Below are 24,546 nucleotides of genomic sequence, written 5' to 3'. Positions count from 1 at the left end.
TTTATTCTGTGACTACATCAACATCTTGATGGTTACCTTATTTTCCAGTTTTCATCAAGATGTGTGACCTCACAGAGACACAGTCCAAGACTCTATAGATAGGCAAAGAAGTGTGAAATTTTCAGGCAACTGTTTTCACTAAGTACAAAAACATAATGTTCACTCTTTAGAATAAGGGGCTTTTAGTATGTATCATCCATGCTGGCAGCCAGTCTTCCTTTATAAGATGCCAGATAATTTTAAAAAATTCCAGATAACTGTTCCATTATTCATTTGCTTATGTCATCATAAATATAATTTGTAACCATCATACACAGCAAAATCCAATTTTGTTGAACTATACTCCCCAAAAGAAAAAGTCACACATACTATAGCCTTAAGAAAAATCCACTAATTCATTTGAAATATATGTAGTGTGCACTCACTATTCCAAAGAATTCTGCTAAACCCCTGTGTGAACACAATGATAACATATGATTTCTGCCAAGGAGACATGTAAAGTCTCTGATCAGAAGCTTTTTTTTTTTTTTTTTTTTTCAAAAAGCAGCAATATGTTATATTGCTTTTAAGTTTTAATTAAGGCACTAAAAGAATACTGGATTGGTAGAATTTTCACAATTCTAGCACTATGTGTCTTTGGACAAGTTACCCAAACTCTCTGGGCCTCAGTTTTCTCATCTGTGAAGAAACGTTGTTAGACGGCTGAGAGCTCAGATTCCTCATCTCTGAAATTCTGAAAATGAGGAAGTATTCCACAGGCTGTCAGTGGTTCTCTACCACAAAAGAATATTAAACATATATGTATGTATTATATGTATGTATATTTACACACAGACAGACACACACATACAAAAGATCCTGCTTTAGAGAACTTACAAAATGGGTATCCCATGTAAGATTCAGAAAGTACTAACAGAACCTTAGAATCTATCATGAAAAGGATAATTGTCCCTTAAGAGTTATCAATAGTGCTTGTAGTAATAGAAGTCTTAATCTGCTTCAATTCTGTGAAAATGTCAATCAACTGCTGGACAGGATTCTCTCAAATGGGATCATTTAGGCCCATGTAGGTACAGTATGCAGTTAAAAGAGAACAGTCGGGCGCCTGGGTGGCTCAGTTGGTTAAGCGACTGCCTTCGGCTCAGGTCATGATCCTGGAGTCCCGGGATCGAGTCCCGCATCGGGCTCCCTGCTCGGCGGGGAGTCTGCTTCTCCCTCTGACCCTCCTCCCTCTCATGCTCTCTGTCTCCCATTCTCTCTCTCTCAAATAAATAAAATCTTTAAAAATAAATAAATAAAAAAAATAAAATAAAAGAGAACAGTCAACATTTTTAAGTGACTAATGGACAGCCAGACTCTGAATAAGGTACTTTTCAAATGTAATCTCATTTAATCCTTACAGCAGCCCAATGAGGGAGGTGTATTATTCATTGTTTCACAGGCAAGAAAACAGACCCAGGAGGTTAAGTGATTTGTCCAAAATGGCAGAGCCGTTTTCTCACCCAGGTCTGTCCGACTCCAAAGTCCATGCTACTCCCGTCCCAACCTATTTTGTAGAGCTCGCTCACTGGACTTAATTAATATTGATATTCCTCTTAGGAAATTATCTGAACTAATTTCTCATATCCTGCTGTGGTCATAAAGAGCAAAGTCACTTAGAGAATAGAGGCAATTTTCCGAATAAAGTTTAAAATATAATCTTACCTAAAATTTAGTCATACACACACACACACACACACACACTGGCATCAGAAGGCATCATTAATTAGGGCATAAATAATTCCCTTTAAATTCTGTTTTTCCTATGTATCTTTCTGAAATGAGGTAAAGAAAAACTTTCTCTCTTGAATCCCTAGCTGCTCAAGATTGGAGCCAGTTTCTTTCTGAGTCCCAATCATTCCCAAGTGAACCCCAAAGTAGTTTCCTTTTTTCTCTAAGCTTCTTTTGAAGGAGCCTCATTTGTAATCATTATTATTAACATGCAACTAGTACATTGGGCTTGTAAAGTCTTTTATAATTATTATTGAATACATTTTTCTAGTCTGGGAGACCAACATTTTACAGAAAAACAAAATGAGATGTAGATGTTCATTTCCTTGGCCAGAGTGACAGAGTGACTTTCTGCAGATACAGCCAAAGGAGAGCTGAAGCAGTCTTGGATTTTTAGGACAGAAACTCTGCTCCTTGAATGATAACATTTAACAGTTGCACTGAACCTATGATTGCAGAAAACCCACTTCACTTTGCAAACTAATCAGTGACAGAAGTGCCTTAAAAAACAACAACAACAACAACAACAAACCAGAGTTCCAATTTATCACCCAGATTTGATTCACCTTATTTTTCTGGTTACTCTTCAAGTGTTTGCCCTTGAGTTAATTGATAAAAAGCTGCTGTAGCTCTTCATTTTTTAATTTGTGCACTGATTTCAAAATGAGAGATGCAAGGCTATTTTATGTACAACAGACTTCCTTGCCACTGTTTTGGTTTGCTCTTTTAAATTCTGTATTAATGTAAGACTTGATGCTAAATAAATGGAGAGAGAAGTTGCAGCTCCCTCCAGAAATAAGTCCTCCTGTATTTGACTTCTAGCCAGATCCACCTCAACATAGATCCCTGTTTTTAAATCGATATTTTAAAATTCACTTTAATGCTCACTCTTGGCAAGAGGAGCTTCCGTCTTTTAAGCTTTATGATGACTAAGCTGAATGTGTCTTTAATTTGGATGAAAAACTATACAGCTAAAAGAAGGTAGTAAATCTTTGCTGTATGGCTAATAAATAAGACCACGGCATTTTATATTTGATTTCATGATGTTTTGGATTTGTAGTTAATAAGCAGACTCTCCAGCACATTATAAATGAAATGCCAACTTTATTTAAAATTTTATATTAGGTCATATGATAATTTGACAATAATTTTGATAGCTACAAAGGAAATGAAACACCAGCAGAATTAAGAAGCTGTGTCATCCTGTACATTTAGGATCAGAAAAATAAAACTCCAGTAACAGAAGCATTAGTATGTTTTATAGGTAAAATCTGAGCAATAATCTTTAGGTTGATTTATTGGTAATTTTACAGATGAGATATTCGCTAATTTCTCTGAGGTACTTTAGAAAATTCAGAACACAGATAATTTCATTACTTGAGAAATATTGGCAGTCCTCCTTGCAACTGATTTTTCTCTGAACTGTCCTTTAAGGATGTTTTCTTAAAGTTAATTAGGATGATATTTTACAACTAGTTTTATTTAATTAAATTACCTCTTTAAAAATATTTACATAAGGTCAGATTTCTTGGGAAATCTGGAATAAGTGGAAATAAATTTATGAAGCCAAGAAAAAACATACATATCTAAAGTGTACATAAACATAACTTCACGCATTTCTGTTTGATGGCTCTAGTGTGATGGACTTTAGTCTTTATAGAATTAGGAAAAAACTGAATTAGTAAAATGATGTTTCTGTCACCAGATTAGTTAACTGACTCATTTCTGGGCAGAGGGAGTGAGGCTGTCCATATGCAGTAGTCATTGGACTGGGGATCCAGAATGAGTGGGTCCAAACCTGGCTCTCTTGATGAGCCACTAATGTCTGTGTGTCAGATCCTCACCAATATAATGTCATAATGATATTTGTAGATGTAGGTGGATGGTGAAGGATATTCTTATCAAGTAACTACAACATGCTTTGAAGGTTGCAAGTCCTGAATGTTATTAGATCACAACATACAGAGTAGATAGGTATTAAAAAACTGCTCACTCATTACTGTCATGTTTGAATGGATTTCCTGGGATTGAGAAACTTACATAGCTAAATATAGAGCCCAGTTGCTGGTGTTGGAGGAAAACTGCTATGTTAGACTCCCTGAGCAATAGTATGTCAGTCTCTAATGTAGCCTGGATATAGAATTACATACTCTACTTGACTTTCGTCATTTTGGTGTCTTTCAAAATGGTCCTCTGGAGATTTCATAATTTTAACTTTGAATTATTTATTTTAACATTACTTTTGGTCCCATCCAATCCTAACAGACAGGGAGATATTTGCTTGAATGCAAACACAGAAACATAAATGGTTCCACTACATATTGGTCTAGCTATGACTCTTTTATTACCAATGCTGATTATTCTGTCACTGACTGCTGGGAGCTCCAGTTTTGTGGCTGACTTGGTTATGTGAATTTGACTGTCTTCCCAACAGATGACAGTCCTGGGAATGACTTTTCCTCTCTAAACCACTTGTTACAGAAATGCCTTCATTAATAGCACTTCTGAGAATCTCCAATGTAAAACAAACAAAAAGTTTCAAAATCCTGAATATTAGCATGCACATATAATTACATGATTATTAAAGTCTCTTCTAGTCCAAGTTCTACAATTTAAAAGGGAAAAAAAAGCTCTCCCAGCAGTTTCTACTTATCCCACCCAGTGGATGATACCCACGATTGACCTGCAGCTGTGTGGCAATTTTCTCATTGTTCCAGGAGATTGGGTGTTTAGGAGAGACCTGGAACACCAAGGTGTTAACAAGGCAGCCCACGAAGACAGAATACCAGAGAGTCCAGGCACTAGAAGTTGTTTGATTTCCAGGCAGTAGAAAGTGACAGGGCCTCAGCTAGGGTGAGGCAGTGAAGCACCTGGGATGCAAAATTTAAGAAGATGCCTACTCTCAAGGGCAGCCAAAGAGTGAGTGCCTCCGTGAATTTGGTACCCCAGGAGTCTGGCCCTAGGAAAAGGTGTTCATAAGGTCTGTGCAGGGAGAAAACCAGCCGCAAATCTAGGAATCTCGAACTAGGAGTGTAAGTTTGAGAAGCCAATCAAATCAAAGAAAAGCTAGACAGAGAAATTCTCTGTGTTCTGTTGTATACTATCTCTACCAAATTCTAGCAGTTTCATAGCCTAATGTTGCCCGCTAATCCCTTGTTTTCCCAGGAGCTCCCACAAAAAGCAAGAGACAATTCCAGAAGTCAATAGAAATAGATGTGGAAAGGAAAAAAAAAGGGGGGGGGCAGGTCAAAATGAATTATGTACACAAAAGCTTGGCCATAGCGTTCCTCCTAGGCCAACATTCCCTCTGCTGGGCTGGGCATGGGTCTTGACAGAGGCCTTCTTTAAAGCTATTGGTTGCGCTTTGAGGAACCCTTTGACCCTCCTGGTAGTTACTGTTCTCTTTGCACGGAGTCTAGGGTAGCTAGACCTACCTAGGGTAGCTAGACCTACCTAGGGTAGCTAAGACCAGTTTTATTTCCCAAAACTGAACTTAAAAACTTACAATTGAACTTAAATTTCTATTTCAAGCTTCCATTCTGCTTGATAGCAGAAATACAGTTCAGTAGATTGCAGATAAGCTTATTTCCGGTTTCTTTCATCATTTCTGGTAAACTTCATGAATTCAGAATTTCCCCTTTCCTTTCTCTGTCCCCAGAGTGGCATTTACATCTACGGACATGGGGTGAAGTGTTGGGTTCTTGGCCACTGATGCCCTCCAGACTGGCATACATAGCTATGTCTACGACATGCCTATCATCTTTGATTCTGGAAACCGGTAGCTCCCTGACTGTGATGACTCTCCCAGAGCCATGTCCTCACCCCTCTTAGGGATTGGGAAATTGTTGGATGCTCTCCTGTGCCATTCTGGAGTCTCTAGGGGCTGTGGAAGACTTGGGGGTGGGAACTGTGTTAGACACATCTGGTTGCCACTTCTACCCTTTCCTGTTTACCCTGGCCCCACCTAAGAAGTGAACACAGGTCCCTCTGCTCTCAGATTCCCAAAATTTACCTGGGAATTCTGTCAGTCATCGTGACTCCTCCTCAATTCCTCTTGGGACCTCAGCCATATCTTGGAGACTCTCTCTCTTGTTCTTTTATTTGACCTCTCTCTTCAGCTTAGAGAATTGTCTAACACTACATGGTCCAATATAGTAGCCACTAGTCACATGTGCTGAGCTCTTGAAATGTGGCTAGTCCAAAATGAGATGTACTGAAAGTGAAAATGCACACCAATTTCAAAGACTCAGTATGAAGAAAAGATCATAAAATATCTCCTTATAGTTTACACAATGAAATGATAATATTTTGGATATGCTGAATTAAATGAAAGATAGTGTTACAATTAATTTCACTTGTTTCTATTTACTTTTTTAAAAAATGTGGCTACTAGAAAAATTTTGATTACATTATATTTGTTTTGGACAGAGCTTATCTAACAAGTTTAAGGAAGTGTTAGGGACTGAATTATGTGCTGCCTCAGCCTTCACCCCAATTTAATCTGTTGAAGCTCTAATCACCAATGTGACTGTATCTGGAGATAGGACCTTTAGGGAGGTAATTACTGTTTACTGAAGTCATGAGGGTTGGGCCCTAATCCAATAAGATTGGTGTCCATATTAGAAGAGGAAGAGGCACAAGGAAGGTGCAAGCACAGAAGAAAGGCAATGTGAGGACACACAGAGAAGGTATCAGTCTGTAAACCAGGAAGAGAGGACTCATCAGAAACCAACCCTGCCAGCACTTTGATCTTGGATGTCCAGCTTCCAGAACTGTGAGAAAACAAGATTTCTGTTGTTTAAGCCACCCAGTCCATGGTATTCTGTTATGGCAGCCCTAGCAGACTAATACAGGAAGGAAAACTATTCTGATAACATGTATCCTTCCAAAATGAAGTATTTATGGCATTCATTTTAGCTTTTAAGCCCAAAACCCTTTCTTTTTTAGGCTATTGTTTGTGCCAGGAATTTTTAAAGTCTAGTTTGAAACTCAAATGGACTCTTTTGTTGTGTTGTCTGTTTGTGACCTTCTTTCTCCAAAGCCATAGAAGCATCTACCCTCTGCTGCCTGAAGTTGAGGAAAAGGTCACAGAGCAAAAGCAAAATATAGAAAATGAAAAATACATTGGTCAGTATCAAAATATCAATATTCCTTACCCAATGCCTACCATGTAATAGGTGCATAATAAAAGTTTCTGAAATGAAACAAAATGAATTCATGAATCCTACAAGTTCTGCCATCAGATCCTTACTTCAGGCTTTCTCTTACCTCTTTTCTCTTCTGGCCTAGACACAAGTCAAGCATCCTCCTCTAGCCCCTTTAATCTTAACCAACCTCTCCTTTCTTTATAAAAACAAATTCTTTTAAAAAATTGTTTAATTACCCAAGTACTACATGAAGATATCCTCAGTATAACATGGTAAAATAATACAAAGAAAATTTAAACACCCATTACCACTCCATGGCAATCCCCTCCATTGGGTAATACTGTGGGAATAACTTTCTAAACCTTTTCCCATGCATTTTTAAATATATGCAATGTGTATCTACTAAAATAGACATATTTACCATTTGCAACGACGTGGATGGAACTAGATGGTATTATGCTAAGCAAAATAAATCAATCAGAGAAAGACAATTATCATATGATTTCACTCATATGTGGAATTTAAGAAACAAAACAGAGGATCATAGGGGAAGGGCCGGAAGAATAAAATAAGACAAAATCAGAGAGGGAGACAAACCATAAGAGGCTCTTTATAGGAAACAAACTGTGGGTTGCTGGAGGGGAGGTGGGTGGGTGGATGGAGTAACTGGGTGATAGGTATTAAGGAGGGCACTTGATTTAATGAGCACCAGATGTTTTATGCAATGATGAAATCATTAAATTCTACCTCTGAAACTAATAATACACTATATGTTAATTGAATTTAAATTAAAAAAAAGATACATATGTGTGTTTGTTAATATATTAATGCTAATAGGTATAATATATTAATACATATATTTAGTCTAAATGATTTTATGCTGTTGTATACTGTTTTGCAACTTGCTTTTTTTTTTTCACTTAATAACATGATGTCCCTTTATGTCACTATACATACATGTCCCTCATTCTTTTTTTAGTTGCTGCAAAGTATTCCATAGTACAGACAAACCAAAATGCATTTAAAATATATTTAATCTTTTCTCTATTGATGATCATATAGGCTGTTGGCAGTTTTTCACTGTCATAAACAATGAGGCAATGAACATCAACTTCTTAGGATACATCTGCAAATTTTTTTTATGATAGATTTTTAGAGGATTGCTTGCTGGGTTAAAGGTATATGTAGGTGCTAGAGACAATCCTGAGGAAGAGACTTTCTTGGCCATTTGCCATACAATTACTTGTAATTACTTGTAAACCAAATAGACTTACTAAACTGTACTAGGGTGAAATGGCACAGAACGACTTAGGCTTTTCCAGTCCAAGGGTATAATTTATGTAAATTATGTGACCACAGACAGACTGTATGATGTCCTTTAACATCCCTTTAACATACCGTGGCAATCTTCCTCCATTGCATAGCAGTATGGAAAGCGTTCTTCTAAGTCCTTTCCCATACATTTGCATCTTAAGGATTTCTGCATGCCTGCTACTTTGTAATACTTCCGCTAATGAATAGAGGAAGCTGCCTTCAGTACTCCAAATGAGGAAGGAAATGTTGTTGGATGTCATTACTGTCTATCACTTGTTCAAAGGGGGGTAAGTGAGTCATTTCAAGAGAATGAGTCACCAAGTCATAGCCAAGGTGATAAAGATTTGAATCAAGATTTGAATCTATCTGCTCCATGGACACAGTTCAACAGTTAATAAGGAAAACCTTACCACCTGAGTGGTGAGAAACCAGAGTGGGTACTACCTGAACACTTAATGTTATCTTGAGAAAAAAAAAAATAAAGTGACATTCCGAAAAAATTTTCTGCTGTCTCCTGAAGTTCAGAACTTTTTTACTCACTGATTTATATAAAAACAACAACAACAACAATTAATTACTGAGGTTTTGGCAGGAGGATGAGTATATGCTCTAACCACTGAATCAAAATTCCCTGAAATATTATATTTTAAATTTTGACAGATATATTGCCAAACTACCCTCCAACAAACCTGTATCAATTTGTACTCCCACTGATATTGAATGTGTCTAACATATTATCGATCTTTTAAAGTGTCATCTGATGGGTGAAAAATGGTATCTTACAAGTTTAATATGCATTTCTCTGATGACCAGTCACATTCAGCATAATTTTACATAATTTTTAGGCATCTGTGTATCCTCCTCTCTGAATTATCTGTTCATATCCATTGCTTATTTTCTAATTGATTCTGTATGTCTTCTTTATTGACTTGTATGAGTTAATTATATATTATATATATGGATCTTTCATCATACATTGTTAATATTTTCTTCTAGCTTCTTTTGGTCTTTTGATTTTGTTTAAGATGTTTTCATACAGGGGCGCCTGGGTGGCTCAGTTGGTTAAGCGACTGCCTTCAGCTTAGGTCATGATCCTGGAGTCCCGGGATCGAGTCCCGCATCGGGCTCCCTGCTCAGCGGGGAGTCTGCTTCTCCCTCTGACCCTCCCCCTTCATGTGCTCTCTTTCTCAAATAAATAAATAAAATCTTTAAAAAAAAAAAAGATGTTTTCATACAAAAATTTTAAATTCTCACACAGTTAAATATTAATCAATATTAATTCTTTATAGGATTTACAATTTTTTGCAGTTTTAGCTTAAGAAGGCCATCTATAAGTTATTAACACCTTCTTCAATATTTTCTTCTAATATTTTATTATATTTTAAATGTATTTTTAACTAAAGTTCTAAAATAAAATTTAACTGAAAATTTAATTTCTGGTAATATAATGAAGTAGGTGTTAAGTAAAACTCTTCCCAGTATAGCACATGTAAAAATGCAGTAAAAAATATTAGAGCAAACAAACAAAAACCCAATAAATATTTTTCGTATGTTTGTCTAAGGCTGAGCCAGTGAGAAATTAAGGGAATTTTTCAGAGGTCAGGAAAAAAAGGAGAAAACGACAATCTGTAGACTTAGGAAGCCCTGAGTGTTTATGTGATCCCTACTGGCCACCAGCCGAAGTTTTAATGGGTTCATTGTACCAGGGCTGTAGATGAAGCCTGGGCCCCAACCAAGGTGGGAACTAGAATGAACTAGAACTTCAAGGATGACTCAGTGGCTGAACTAGAAAAATTCCACCCATCAGAGGGCATTAATGGTGATATATGCCAATCTTTTTATGTTTTTGTTTTTTAGAGAGAGAGCAGGGTGCAGTGGCAGTGGGGAGGGGCAGAGGGAGAGAGAGAATCTTAAGCAGGCTCCATGCTGAGCCCCAAATGGGGCTCGATCTCATGACCCTGAGATCATGACCTGAGCCAAAATCATGAGTCAGACGCTTAACCGACTGAACCACCCAGGCACCCCTATATTTGCCAATCTTATCTGGGCTCTGAGCAGAGCTGTACAAAGAGGAAAAAGGCTTAATTGTAAGTCTACTTTAACATGTGTTTAGAACCCAAATTCATATTAACCATTGCACCAATAGCTAGAGGAAATAAATCCAAATCCTCTTCAAGAGAATGGTCATTAAATTCAATCCTACATACACATTTTCAAGATATACGAGGAAGTAGCAGAACTAACACACTGCAGAGTGAGACATTAAAATCTTCAAATAATGGAATGATCTGGTACAGAATAAAATATAAGCATGTTTAATATATTTAAAGAAAAATTTTAAAAGATTATTGGAAGAATGCCAAACTATAAATTGTCAGAGTTGACCACACAGGCTTGAAAAAGAACCAATAGAAGTCCTACATATTAAAAATGTAATAATTAAAATTAGAAATTCAGGTGTATATAAAGCATAGTTGAAGAGACAATTCATGATGAATAAGAGGAAATTATAACAAATTCAGAAAAAGACGACAAAGAGGATGAAATTATAAAAGAAATATTAAGAGATATGGAGGACACAGAGGTAAAACTCCAACATATATTTAACTGGAGTTCCAGGAGGTGATAACAAAGATGAAGGGAGAAATAATACTATTTAAAGAGATAATGGCTGAAAATTTCTTGAATTCTGAGGAGAGAATTTCTTCTTTGTACCTGGTGATGGGAAACACCAACATACAGATTCAGAAAACAGAACTGCAAACAGAATAAATAAAAAGAAATCACCTAGACACATTATAGTGAAATTTCAGAATGCTAAAAGTCAGGAGACTATATTAGAAGCATTCAGAGAAAGAGACAATGTATCTATTAAGGAACTATATTTAAACTGACAGGAGATTTTGCCACAGCAACAAAGGAAGCCAGAAGACGGTGGAATGGTACATTTAATGTACTGAGGGAAGATAAATGTCAAACTATTCTATTATCCAGCAAAATAATCTTTCAAACATGAGGTTAAAATACAGTTATTTTCTGACTAAAAAAATTAAGAGCTTTCATTACAGCAAACCCTTTTTTAAAGATCTGGAGACTGTACTTCACGATGAGGGTAAATAAACACTAGAGAAAGTCTGAGTATAAGAAGAAATGGTGAGAAAAGAACATAAACTTGTGGATAAATCTAAGCAAGCATTTACTGAATAAACCAACGATGAAAATGTTTACTTTGAGAGTTAAATAAGTCAAGCTAGATAAACACAGACAACAATAGAATGTATAATGAAAGAGTGGTAAAAAGGAGTTAAAACACTCTAAGGTCCTTGTATTTTCCTAAACATTATCTTCAGACTTTAAGTTAAATATGAATGTTAAGATTTCTAAGGCAATTATATTCATTTTCTATTGCTACATAGCAAATTCCCATAAATTAAGCAGCTTAAAGTAACATACATTTCTATTTCACAGTTTCTGTGGGTCTGTGGGTCAGAAGTCCAGGCATGGCATAGCTGAATCCTCTGCTCAGGGTCTCACAAGGACTGCTGACCAGGCTGGGATTCTCATCTGGAGGTCTGGGTCCTCTTCTAAGCTCATTCAGGTTATTAGCAGAATTCAGTTTCCGCTGTAGGACTGAAGGCTCAGTTGTAGGACTGAGGGCTCAGTTACTAGAGGCTACCCCTCTTCACAGGCCATTAACAACATGACTGCTTTCTTCCAGGCCAGGAGGACAAATCTAATGCTTCAAATTTCCCTTTTCAGGAAGGGCCCAGTCCCTTTTAAGGTTCTCCTGATTAGGCCAAGCCTACCCAGGATAATCTCCCTTTTGATCAACTCAAAGTCAACCAACATGAGACCTTAATATCTTAAAAATGTCTTCACCTTTGTCATATAATTTAATGAGGGGAGTAACCTCCATCATATTAACAGGCACATCTACAATCATAGAAAGGGAATTATAAGCCACAGGATGGGAATTTTGGAGGCTCTATGAATGCTGCCTACCATGGTTGAATTAGATTCTGTAATTTCCAAATCAGTGGAGGTGAAAAAAAGGAAGGGAAGAAAAATTATAGTCAACTGAAACAAAGATAAGGGCGAAAACACTGAAGAAACAGAAAATATAAAACAAAATGATAAATAAATACAATGTCAAGAAACTATATTCTCCAGATGTAGACTAAGAATGTCAAACAGAACTTGAAAAAAAGTTTAACTTTATATTATTAACAAGAAATATATCTCACCATAAGAACACAGAAAGGTTGAAAGGTAGGACAAGCAAACACTAACCAAAAGGAAATTGAGGTGGTTATATTAGAAACAGGCCAACTCAAGAGAAAAAAATACTACTAGAGATCAAATGGGTCATTGCTATTGAGAAAAAGGTCAATCTACCAGCAAGATCTGACAATTCTAAACTTGTCAGTACTTGATATAATTGCTTCAGCATATAGGATGCAAAAATTATCAAAGGTACGAGAAGAAATGAACATATCACCGTTAGTTGGCAAGATTTTACCATTCCTCCCTCTTTGGTCAATAAATCAAGCAGACAAGGTCTGAATGAACAATGACCAAACTTGGCCTAAGAGATACAGAATAGTGTACTTAAATACTAAAGAATACACATGTTTTTCAAACATATGTGGAACATTTACAAAAAGTGACTACATACTAGGACATAAAGCATCTCAATAAATGTCCAAGAATCAGTATTTTTGACCACAGTGAAATTAAGTTAAAAATAAATTTTAAGAAGAATTTAAAACTGCTATACTGTGCAAAGTTAGAAAAAATACTTCTAAATAATTGATGGATCAAAGGAAAAATGTGTAATGGAAATTAGAAAATACTTAAAATAAAAAAAAACATTGCGTAAAAAATGTGTGCCATGCAGATAAAATGATACTTTGGGAAAATTTACAGACTTAATGCTTATATGGAAAAGAAAAAACTGATAATTAATGAGACTGAGAATAAATGAGAATTCACCATAAGCTATTATTATAAACAAATGAACAATAAAAGCAACAGGAGACAAAGCAGAGAAAGTAGGGTGTGGAAAATAATAAAGATAAAAGCAGAAATTAATGAAGTAGAAAATAAAGTAAATAATATACTATTTAGTTATATATGTTTCTCTTACATATTAGTAATATATTACTTAGATCTTTTTATTCAGTAAATATTACTTAAGTCATATTACTTAGAAGTACATAATAAATACTACTTATTAAATATTACTTATATATTATTTTCTATAGAAACTAAAGACTAAAACCAAAAGCAAGGAATGAGTAACATTATTTCCGGTTAAAGGTTATTTCTCTGGGGAAGGAGAGAAATGTAATCATTTAGGGACATGCAGAGGTCTTCAATGATATTGGTGATGTTCTATTTCCCTAGCTGGGTGGGAGAGACATTATGACCCTTTAAATTTTTACTTCTGTTCTTCTTTAAAATGCACATATATATTATATAATCTTTCATATTGTGATGTTTCACATTTTTTAAAATTAAAAAAAATTTTAAATAAGATAAAACAAAAATCTTTTAACCAGGCCTGCTCCAGAGGAGGATAAACTCATTGGTTTTATGTGTATCTTTCTGAATTATTTTCTATGCACTGACATGCATATATCTGAGAAACATGTAGTCTGTTATTTTGTGGGGCAGGGTTAACATAAGTGGTATTATACCAACTGTACTATTTTAGAATTTGTTTTTTCCCCTTAATACCTTTTAGCAAGCTTTTCCTGTAAGTATATGGACACTTATTTTTTGGTGCTACACAGTATTATACGGTTTGGGGACATTCTTTATTTACCGTCTTCTTGTATCAACCAGCAAGCGAGGCTGTGCAACAGTAATAAACAAACTTAGAATCTTGGTAGCTCAAGAACAGTTTCATTTCATGCTCATGACACCTGTCCACTGTGAGTTGACTGTCATCCTGTGTAGCTGAAATAGAGAAGGTATGAAGATTTTGTCCCAGGCCCTTTCTGCCCAAACGCTTAGGGAAGCAGCACTCCATAGAAGGAATACTTTGATAGAAGAGAAAGCTGTGGTTTCCATGATGGGCCCCCACAATCTGGACTCTCCAAGAAAGGCCCAAATCTTCCTGGAGGATAATGGGTTATTCTTTGTTGCCAACCAGCGTGACTCACTGGGCCTTAGATTCAGCACCATACAGCTGCCCTGGGGAGGCTCCCTTGACCTAGGACTGAATCATAGATTGCTCCACTAAGCTTCTTAGAAGCCCCTGTGCCCACTACCCTTCATACCTGGCACAGTGCTTGGCACATGACAATTAATAAATATTTGTCTAATTGCTGGCAAAAGGATGTTTTCTGAATAAATATATTTGATTTCTGTAAACCCATGAAATTAAAAAAATAAAAATTTTCCATACTGAATTCAAGAGAAAGCCACATCATATAATCTGTGAACTTGAGATCTTCCTTACTTTTGGGTATTTACATTTCATACTGAGATTTCTATAAATATTTTCATGAAAACTTGGGTGTATCTTTTTGACTTGGCAAGTATTCGGTAAAGGGTTGGTGAAGCAAGATGTCCCAAAATGTAGTTGGATAGAAAACTGATGGAGAATATGGAGTGGGCAGTAATGAGAAGCCTATACTCAACAACAAAGACATTTTCAATGGTTAAAAAGGGCTTTATCCAGAAAGTTAGATTTCAAGCGTTAAGGATGCTAGCTTAGGAAAGAGTATGGCAAATGTGAGTCAGGGTACCTATTTTAGGAAGGGAAGCAAGAAACTGAGTTACCAGACTTGAGTTTAACAGCGGGACTAGGGCTTATTTAAAAAGGCAAAGAATAAAAAGACAAATAAAATTTAAAAAGGTAATTGTTTAGTTGTTAAAATTAAGATACCATGTTATGACTAAGTTAGTGGTTAGGAAAACTATGCTGGGTGTTAGAAAGGAGGATTAGAGCTGCTTAAGCACTGGATGTCTCTGATAGGGATTGAGACAATTAGATTCTAAAAGAGGATCAAGTGGGAGCGCCTGGGTGGCTCAGTTGGTTAAGCGGCTTGACTTCGGCTCAGGTCATGATCTTGGGGTCCTGGAATTGAGCCCCATGGTGGGCTCCCCACTCAGCGGGGGGATCTGCTTATTCCTCACCCTCTCCCTCTGGCCCTCTGCCCAACTCATGCCCTCTCTTTCCCTCAAATAAATACATCTTTAAAAAAGTACAAGAGGATCAAGTGGCCTCAACTGTGGGGATAAGGGATTGCAGTTGTGTCTGCTGGCAGCAACCGGGAATGATAAATAGGCTACTATGCCCCTCTTACACTCATAATAGTCTGTATTAGTCAGGGTTCTGCAGAGAGATGAACACATACAGATATGGATATGTAGAAAGAGAGTTCTTATGAGAAACCGACTCGTGTGGTAGAGGATAAGTCCCATGATCTGCAGTCTGCAGGCTGGAGGCCCAGGAAAGCAGGGAGTATAAGTCCAGTCCAAACCCAAAGGCTGGAGAACCATGGGAGCCAATGGTGGAAGTCCCACTCTGAGTCGGAAGGCCTGAGAACCAGGAGGACTGATGCCTGAGGGCCAGAGAAGAGGGACGTCCCCTATCACACAGAGAACAAATTCACCTTTCCCTCGAATTTTTCTTCTATCAGGCCTTCAGAGGATTGGATGATGGCCAATGGTTGGTTGAGGATCACCTTCTTTACTCAGTTTATGGATTCAAATGCCAATCTCGTCCAGAAATACTTTTACAGACACACCAAGAGTAATGTTTTGCCAGCTTTCTAGGCACCTCTTAGCCCAGTCAAGTTGACACATAAGATTAACCATCCCACAGACATTTGTAATGGAGCACAGTACGCTTTCTCACAGAGCCAAGATACAATTTTATACTCCCTCTCAAAAAAGTTATTAACTATAAATCTCATTTGGCCAGCAAATATAAACCTATGTGCTATCCTTTTGATCAGTAATAAAATAATAAGTTACCATTTAATGAGTGTGTACCATGTGTCATGTACTAGGCGTACTAGGCTGTCTTATAACTCATTTATTACTTAAGATAACCCTGAGAGGTAGATATTATTATTTTCCAATTTACAGATGAAGAAATTAAGGTGAGAAGTAACTTGCTCAGATTTATACAGAAAAAAAAAAAAAAGGTACAGTTGTGACTCTGAGTGGAAGCCAGGTCTGTCTGATTTCAGTCTGTGCTAAACTAATTAAATTTAGATAGTATAACGCTTCAAGCCTGTACCCAGCTAAATACTCTGATGTGCTTCTACAGTATTTAATCTGTACCCTGACATTTCTCATTCTGGAGTTAATTTTAGCTATGTCCTTAAACCAGCTGTTTGCCCGAGGTTGCATTATTTGAGGTAAGAGGGCTATCAGTGGAAAGCAAAGTCTAATGAAAATAATTTTGTCTCATCTGACCTTGGTGGCCTTCCTGGAAAGCCAACCCTGGAGCAATAGAACAGGGCCTGGGAAATCTTGAGGGGCTGCCCTAACTTGGGGTCCTGACTTTTAAATAGCTTGTCACTTTAAGTCTGATAACATTTCCCTTTTTTATCCCAACATTCCTTTTATCTGCTTACGCAAAACAAAAGTTCCCTTTGGAATTTTTTATCAAAAACTATCATCTGGACCCTAAAGACTGCACCAAAAAAACTACAAGAGTGATAAATGAATTGAGTAAGGTCTCAGGATACAAAAATCAATGTACAGAAATCTGTTGCATTTCTATACACCAATAATGAAACATCAGAAAGATAAATTAAGAAAACAATCCACTTATAATTTCACCAAAAACTGTAAGATACCCAGGAATAAACTTTACCAAAGAGGTGGAAGACCTGTACTCTGAAAACTGTAAAACACTGATGAAAGCAATTGAAGATGACACAAAGAAATGGAAAGACATTCCATGCTCATGGATTGGAAGAACAAATACTGTTTAAATGTCTATACTACCCAAAGCAATCTATACATTTAATGCAATCCCTATCAAAATACCAGCAGCATTTTTCACAGAACTAGAACAAACAATCTTAAAATTTGTATGGAACCAAAAGATATCCAAAATAGCCAATGTACTCTTGAAAAAGAAAAGCAAAGCTGGAGGCATCACAATTCCAGACTTCCAGTTATATTACAAAGCTGTAGTGATCAAAACAGTATGGTACTGGCACAAAAACAGACACATAGATCAATGGAACAGAATAGAAAACCCAGAAATGAACCCACAACCCTATGGTCAATTAATCTTCAACAAAGCAGGAAAGAATATCCAATGGAAAACAGCAGTCTCTTCAACAAATGGTGTTGGGAAAACTGGACAGCAACATAAGAAAAAGAAAGAAACTGGACCACTTGCTTATACCATACACAAAAATAAATTCAAAATGGATTAAAGACCTAAGTGTGAGACTAAAACCATAAAAATCCTAGAGGAGGACACAGGCAGTAACTTCTTTGACATCAACTATAGCAACTTCTTACTAGATATGTCTCCTGAGGCAGGGAAACAAAAGCAAAAATAAACTATTGGGACTTCATCAAAATAAAAAGCTTCTGCACAGCAAAGGAAACAATTAACAGAACTAAAAGACATCTACTGAATGGGAGAAGATATTTGCAAATGACATATTTGATAAAGGGTTAGTATCCAAAATATATAAAGAGCTTGTAAAATGGAACACCCCAAAACCAAATAATCCAGTTAAAAAATGGGCAAAAGAAATGAACAGACATTTTTCCAAAGAAGACATACAGATGGCTAACAGACACATGGAAAAATGCTCAATATCACTTATCATCAGGGAAATGCAAATCAAAACCCCAATGAGATACCACCTCACACCTGTCAAAATGGCTAAAATTAACAACTCAGGAAACAACAGGTGTTGGTGAGAATGCAGAGAAAGGGGAACCCTCTTATACTGTTGGTGGGAATGCAAACTGGTGCAGCCACTGTGGAAAACAGTATGGAGGTTTCTCAAAAAGTTAAAAATAAATTTATCCTATAATCCAGCATCACACTACTGGGTATTTACTCAAAGAATACAAAAACACGGGCAACCCTCTCAGGTCCCCTCCCTCTTTGGGAGCTTTGTACTATCACTTTGCTATTGCTCAATAAACTTTGCTTTGCTGCCCACCACTCTGTCTTCATTCTTCGAAGCGGCATGACCAAGGACCATGTGTACCGACGGAGAAAAAAATACTGTACCATTTATGGGGGCTTGTCAGGGATCTCCACCATTGTTAAGGACAACTAACCAATAAAGGTCCTCAAACTCCAAATGGTGGTTCAGATGGAGGCTCACATGGAGGTCAAACCAGACATCGACAAGGGACCCCTTGATAGATCGGGATGATAGGAACCTTGACTGCCACCCCATCCAACGCCCTTGACCAGCAAGAAGTAGCTATGATCAGTCGTTGCCCTTCTTCCATAACAGCAGTTATCGTTACCTCTTCAGAGGGGAGAATAATGGATAGTTGGAAGGCAGGCACGCAGGCAGGGACAAGGGGCCCCCGCCCTAAGAGGAAGCCACCCTTAAAAGGATTTTACACCACCCTGGAAGGAGTCCTCCACCCTTTCCCATATGATAGACAAATACCTGATTGAATGACAGGTGCAGGGAGGGTTAATCAGATTAAAACAGCCCAACAAGCCCATAAAACCCCCTAGACTTAGAAACTTCGATGGCAACCCTCTTGGGTCCCCTCCCTCCTCGGGAGCTTTGTACTATCACTTTACCATTGCTCAATAAACCTTGCTTTGCTGCCCCCCTCCCAAGAAAACCCCACTAATGCAAAGGGATACATGCACCCCTATATTTATAACAGCATTATTTATAATAGCCAAGATATGGATGCAGCCCAAGTGTCCATCAATTGGTGAATGGAAAAAGAAGATGTGATACACACACACACACAGGAATATTATTCAGCCATAACAAAGAATGAAATCTTGCTATTTGCAAAGACATGGATGGAGCTAGAGAGTATAATGCTAAGGGAAATAAGTCAGTCAGAGAAAGACAAATACCATATGATTTCACTCATATGTGGAATTTAAGAAACAAAACAAAGGAGAAAAGGGGGGAAAAAAGAGAGACAAATTAAACAGACTCTTTTTAAAAATTTTTTTAAATTAACATATAATGTATTATTTGTTTCAGGGGTACAGGTCTGTGATTCATCAGTCTTACACAATTCACAGCACTTACCATCACCCAGCCACCCCATCCCTTTCACCCCCCTCCACTCCAGCAACCCCCACTTCGTTTCCTGAGATTAAGAGTCTTTTATGGTTTGTCTCCCTCTCCTGTTTTGTCTTCATTTTTCCCTCTCTTCCCCTATGATCCTCTGTCTTGTTTCTCAAATTCCTCATATCAGTGAGATCATATGATACTTGTCTTTCTCTGACAGATTTATTTCACTTAGCATAATACCCTCTAGTTCCATCCACGTCATTGCAAATGGCAAGATTTCATTTTTTGATGGCTGCATAATATTCCATGTGTATATATAGCACATCTTCTTTATCCATTCATCTGTTGATGGACATCTAGGCTCTTTCCATAGTTTGGCTACTGTGGACATTGGGGTGCATGTGTCCCTTCAGATCACTACATTTGTATCTTTGGGGTAAATATCCAGTAGTGCAACTGCTGGATCGTATGGTAGCTCTAATTTCAACTTTTTGAGGAACCTCCATACTGTTTTCCAGAGTGGCTGCACCAGCTTGCATTCTCACCAACAGTGTAGGAGGGTCCCCCTAGGAAACAGACTCTTAACTATAGAGAACATAGTGATGGTTACCAGAGGGGAGGGGGTAGGGATATATCCCTCCCCCTCCCCCTCTGCCCCACCCCCTGCATGCCCTCTCTCTCAAATAAATAAAATCTTTAAAAATAAATAAATAAAATGTCTGGATTGATCCTCTACATCTCTTTCTTTTTTATATTTTCTATCTTCTATTTTCCGAAAGATTTTCTTCAACTTATTATTGATCTGTTCAAATTTTGGAAATCATGTATTTATTTTTCAAAAGTTCTATTTTGTTTTTTGAGTAGCCTTTTGAATAGCATCTTTGTCTTGTTTTATGGATGCAATACCTTTTCAAATCTCTATGGAAATATTTAAAACTTATTGAAAATTTTCTTTTGTTCCCTGCATTACCCCTGCTTAAGCTTCTATAAAGCCTCATTTTTATCTTGGTCTTTCTCTCATTATATGGAAGGCATGCCATGTATTAAGTATGGGAACCTCTGTGCATTGAAAAGCTGATTGGGCATTCTGTGTACATGAGCAATGTTTGCCAACTGTCAGGTTGGATAAAGTTAATTAAATGTTGAGTTAGGCATTATGATGTGGAAACTCCCAACTCTCCAAACCTGGAGGTCTTTTTTCTGATATCATTCAATTTCTTTAAATTTTTTTTCCTGGAATAACATCTTGTTGCTGAATGGTCAGTCAGCAAAAGTGTGTGTGGTTTTATTTATTTATCTATCTTGGGGGTCTTTATTTGGATGTTTAACCCCCTCTATTTTTAGTCCCTCATTTCATCCCTTCCATCTGTATTCTGTGCATCAAGACTCTAAGCTTTGGCTTTATCCCGCTGCATCAGTTACCACTGTTAAAAAGAAAACCATAGGCTCAAAATGGCATCACTTGGGCCAGGCTGAGTCACCAAACTGGGGCTTAAAACCTAACCTAACTGCAGATTCAACCTCCCCCAGAAATAGAACTTAACCTGTCAATCAGAAATTTTCTGAGCAGCACCAATGATATAATTTGTCACATGGGCCCTCTCTATTCCCCAAAAAAGGAAGATGAAGTAATCCATCTAAAAAGGTCCCCTGCCCTTCTCCCTAAGGGAGGGTGACTTTGCCTGAAACAATCCTTTCTTTTCTTTTGCTAGTAACTTTCTTGCCCCATTCTCCTTTCTTTTTATTTTTTTAATGAAATATAGTTAACACACAATGTTACATGAGTTTCAGGTGTACAACATAGTGAATCAACAATTCTATCCATTATACTATGCTCACCACAAGTGTGGCTACCATCTATCATCATACAAGGCTACTGCAATATCATTGACTATATTCTTTATGCTGTGCCTTTTATTCCCGTAACTTATTCATTCCATAATAGGAAGCCTGTATCTCCCATTCCCTATACCCATTTTGCCCATCTCCTACCCCATCCTCTTTTCTATAGAAAGCTTCCATTTCATACAACTTCTTGAAACTCCCCTTTACTTGCTAGATGGGATGCTGCCCAATTCATGAGTCACTTAATAAAGCCAATCAGATCTTCAAATTTACTCAGTTGAATTTTGTTACCACCACTCATCTTCCATCTATATTCCACCTTGCAGAATTTTGTTGAAATCTCTCACCCTCTGATGGATTCTCCTGCTCTTGTTATGGGTTTATATGTTCTTTTTATTCCTTCACCATCATTTTGGTGGAGTCTTGAGGAAAGGAGATAAAAACACATATTCAATTTTCCACCTTTAATAAGACTGCTTAATTTCAAAAGTATTTGTGTTACAAACTCCCCTCCTATCCTTGTATATTTGGTCTTGTGAACAGTATAAATTTTCTAGAAGAATAAAGAAGTGTTTCTGTATTTTATGGGAGTAAGGTTCACATAACCTTGGGTGGTTTAAAGTATCCTACTGAGTGATCTGGACAAGGGGAAGTACTAAAGATACTTACGGCACTGTGAGATAAACTCTCTCTTCATGACTTCAGAAGCCTAGTTACTCATTTACAACTGGGATAAGAGAAATGTTCAAATAACTAGAGAAGTTCTATAAAACACTTGTTAAGTTTTTATTCTACTACCGAACCATGTTCCCATAAACCTCTGGTTACCTCTAAATTTCCAACATCTGGAAGAGAACAAGCTATGGTATCACGCAGCCAGCCCCTCCTACATCCTACTCACTCAAAGAATTTCCCCTTTGAGCAATTATAACATTGGCTGCTTACTCATACCAGATTCCTTACGATTGGCTGGGACTGCAAATAAAACGTTGTTTGCCTATAATGAGGTCAATAAGCTGCTACATAAATGCACACAAGTTCCCAGTCTTAAAACGACACGAAGCATTTGCTATCTTCTTTCCTTTTATTATTTTCATGTGAAACCTGGAGGGTAAACATTTGCCCTGGCCAAAAGAAAAGGTCTTTGAAGGGAGAAAAAAACCCCAAAAACCCTAAAATGGGTCTACTGAGTTCTAAAAACCCCAAAACCAAGCAAGCCCGGATTCTTCTTTTGGGACTTGACTCAGCTGGGAAGTCTACCCTCCTTTACAAATTAAAGCTTGCTAAGGATATTACGACCATCCCAACAATAGGTTTCAACGTGGAGATGATCGAGTTGGAAAAGAGTCTTTCACTCACAGTCTGGGATGTTGGAGGACAGGAAAAAATGAGAACCGTGTGGGAGTATTACTGTGAGAACACCGATGGGCTGATGTATGTTGTGGATAGTACAGACAAGCAGCGACTGGAAGACTCCAGGAGAGAGCTGAAGCACATTTTGAAGAATGAACACATTAAAAATGTGCCTGTTGTCCTGTTAGCCAACAAACAGGATGTACCTGGAGCTCTGACTGCCGAGGACATCACCAGAATGTTCAGAGTGAAGAAGCTCTGCAGTGACCGGAACTGGTATGTGCAGCCCTGCTGTGCCGTCACCGGGGATGGACTGATGGAGGCGTTCAGGAAATTGACTGGATTTGTGAAAAGCCACATGAAATCAAGAGGAGACACTTTAGCATTCTTTAAGCAGAACTGAGGTCCAAGCAGTGACGTATTGGTGAAATTGAAAGGGTAATTTTTTTCCTATGCCAAGTGAGAAAAGCAAGTTGCCGAGTTAGCAAACTTTTCCTAAAAGGTTATCTCACCTAAATTCAGCTAAAAACTTAGAATAATATCTAGAAAATATTATTTTTGGCCAGGCACTTTAGTAAACTATGTGGTAATGATAGTTGAGAATAAAATCTTACAATTTTGTGCATGTTGGATAAATAAGAATAATTGTGTTTGGGACCAAATAAATTATTGCTTTATTGTTTTTATATGACTACTAGAACAAAATTTAAGTAAACTGCTAATCGGGTCAGAATTCTTTCAGATGGTTTCCAGCTGTTACAGTATTGAATTTCTACCACACTCCTATGGAACAGCCAGTAAAAAAATAGAACTTTAAATTATGGCGAGGAAGAAGTTTGGTGTTAACATCTTGTAGATCCCTATGCCTTAAATGAAGTTTTTTTCTGGATTCCTGCCAACTCTTTGAAATCTATTGCTGGGAACTTCCTACAGTGAGTCAAACAAGGAACTTCAGGCTGTTAATTGCCCAGAAACATAGGAAGAAGTTTATACCTTAAAGTTCTGGGGATCAGGGTAGCTAGCTCCTTAGAGTTTAGGGCGAGGCCTGGGTTTTGCTCAGCTTGAGGTTGTAGCCCCAAGATGGGCTTATGTAGAATTCGGTAGAACAGTCATTACTTGGGAATATATGTACAGCTCACTGCACTGATCAAACAGGAACCAGAGCCAGACTTTAATCTCAGAGTCTTTGCAATTCACAGGAGGAAACAACATAAAGCTAGTAGCTAGAATAGGGCAATAAGTACTATGTGCGATAACAGGAGCAACTCTTTTCTGACCTGGGAAAACAGGAAGTGCTTCATGCAGGAGGTAGTCTTTAAGAAGGTCCCCAACTCCTAGGGACCCATGAAGGTGGAGGTTAGTCACTGGAAGTTCCCATCACTAGAAGACCCTAAAGAGCCACTGCTGGGGAGGGGAGAAGGAACTGGGGACTGAATTGGAATGCCCCTGACAGGCATCGAACTCCCAGGAAGGTCCTGGTGCTGACAGATGACACTTTCTGCCTGCCCCACCTCTAACAAAGCTCATTCGGGCTAGAAGCAGCATGCCTCAGGCCCTGACAGCAGCCCCCGGGGCTCCAAATCTTAAGGTCACGGAAGAAAATAAATGTTCAAGGGTGCTAGCCCCTGAATTCCTCTCATGGTTTCCTTCTCTCGCCCTAGCCATGATCTTGCTAGCAAAGATCTGAGTGCTGCATGGTAGGGATTCAAATATAAAGTAGACATACACATGGTAACAGTTACCATTGGTTGAATGCTTGTCTGTGCCAGGTGTTGTGTAATCGCTTTCAGGCATCTCATTTAATGCTGACAACTGCCTTGAGAGAAATTAGCAGTATTATGTCAATTTTACAGAGGAGAGTACTGAGACTAAACAAGGTAACAACAATAACAACC

At 37.7% G+C, this 24,546-nt stretch overlaps 2 protein-coding genes across 2 annotated transcripts in view; both read left to right on the top strand.

The window, feature by feature from the left end:
* PPM1L (protein phosphatase, Mg2+/Mn2+ dependent 1L) overlaps positions 1–24,546 on the top strand; it is a 448,415-nt gene that overhangs the window by 55,721 nt on the left and 368,148 nt on the right. The gene's annotated exons all lie outside the window — the stretch shown is intronic.
* Positions 22,212–24,399, top strand: ARL14 (ADP ribosylation factor like GTPase 14). Its single transcript, XM_045863697.2, has one exon. The coding sequence runs from the start codon at positions 22,476–22,478 to the stop codon at positions 23,052–23,054; it is 579 nt and encodes a 192-aa protein (XP_045719653.1). The 5' UTR covers positions 22,212–22,475; the 3' UTR covers positions 23,055–24,399.

This window comes from Mirounga angustirostris, unplaced genomic scaffold (assembly GCF_029215605.1).
Source record: "Mirounga angustirostris isolate CCGP_5_RB_7025 unplaced genomic scaffold, mMirAng1.0.hap1 SCAF_1, whole genome shotgun sequence".
Taxonomy (NCBI): Eukaryota; Metazoa; Chordata; class Mammalia; order Carnivora; family Phocidae; genus Mirounga; species Mirounga angustirostris.
Note: the sequence above shows the minus strand (reverse complement) of the source record. Positions and strands in the feature narration are given on the sequence as shown.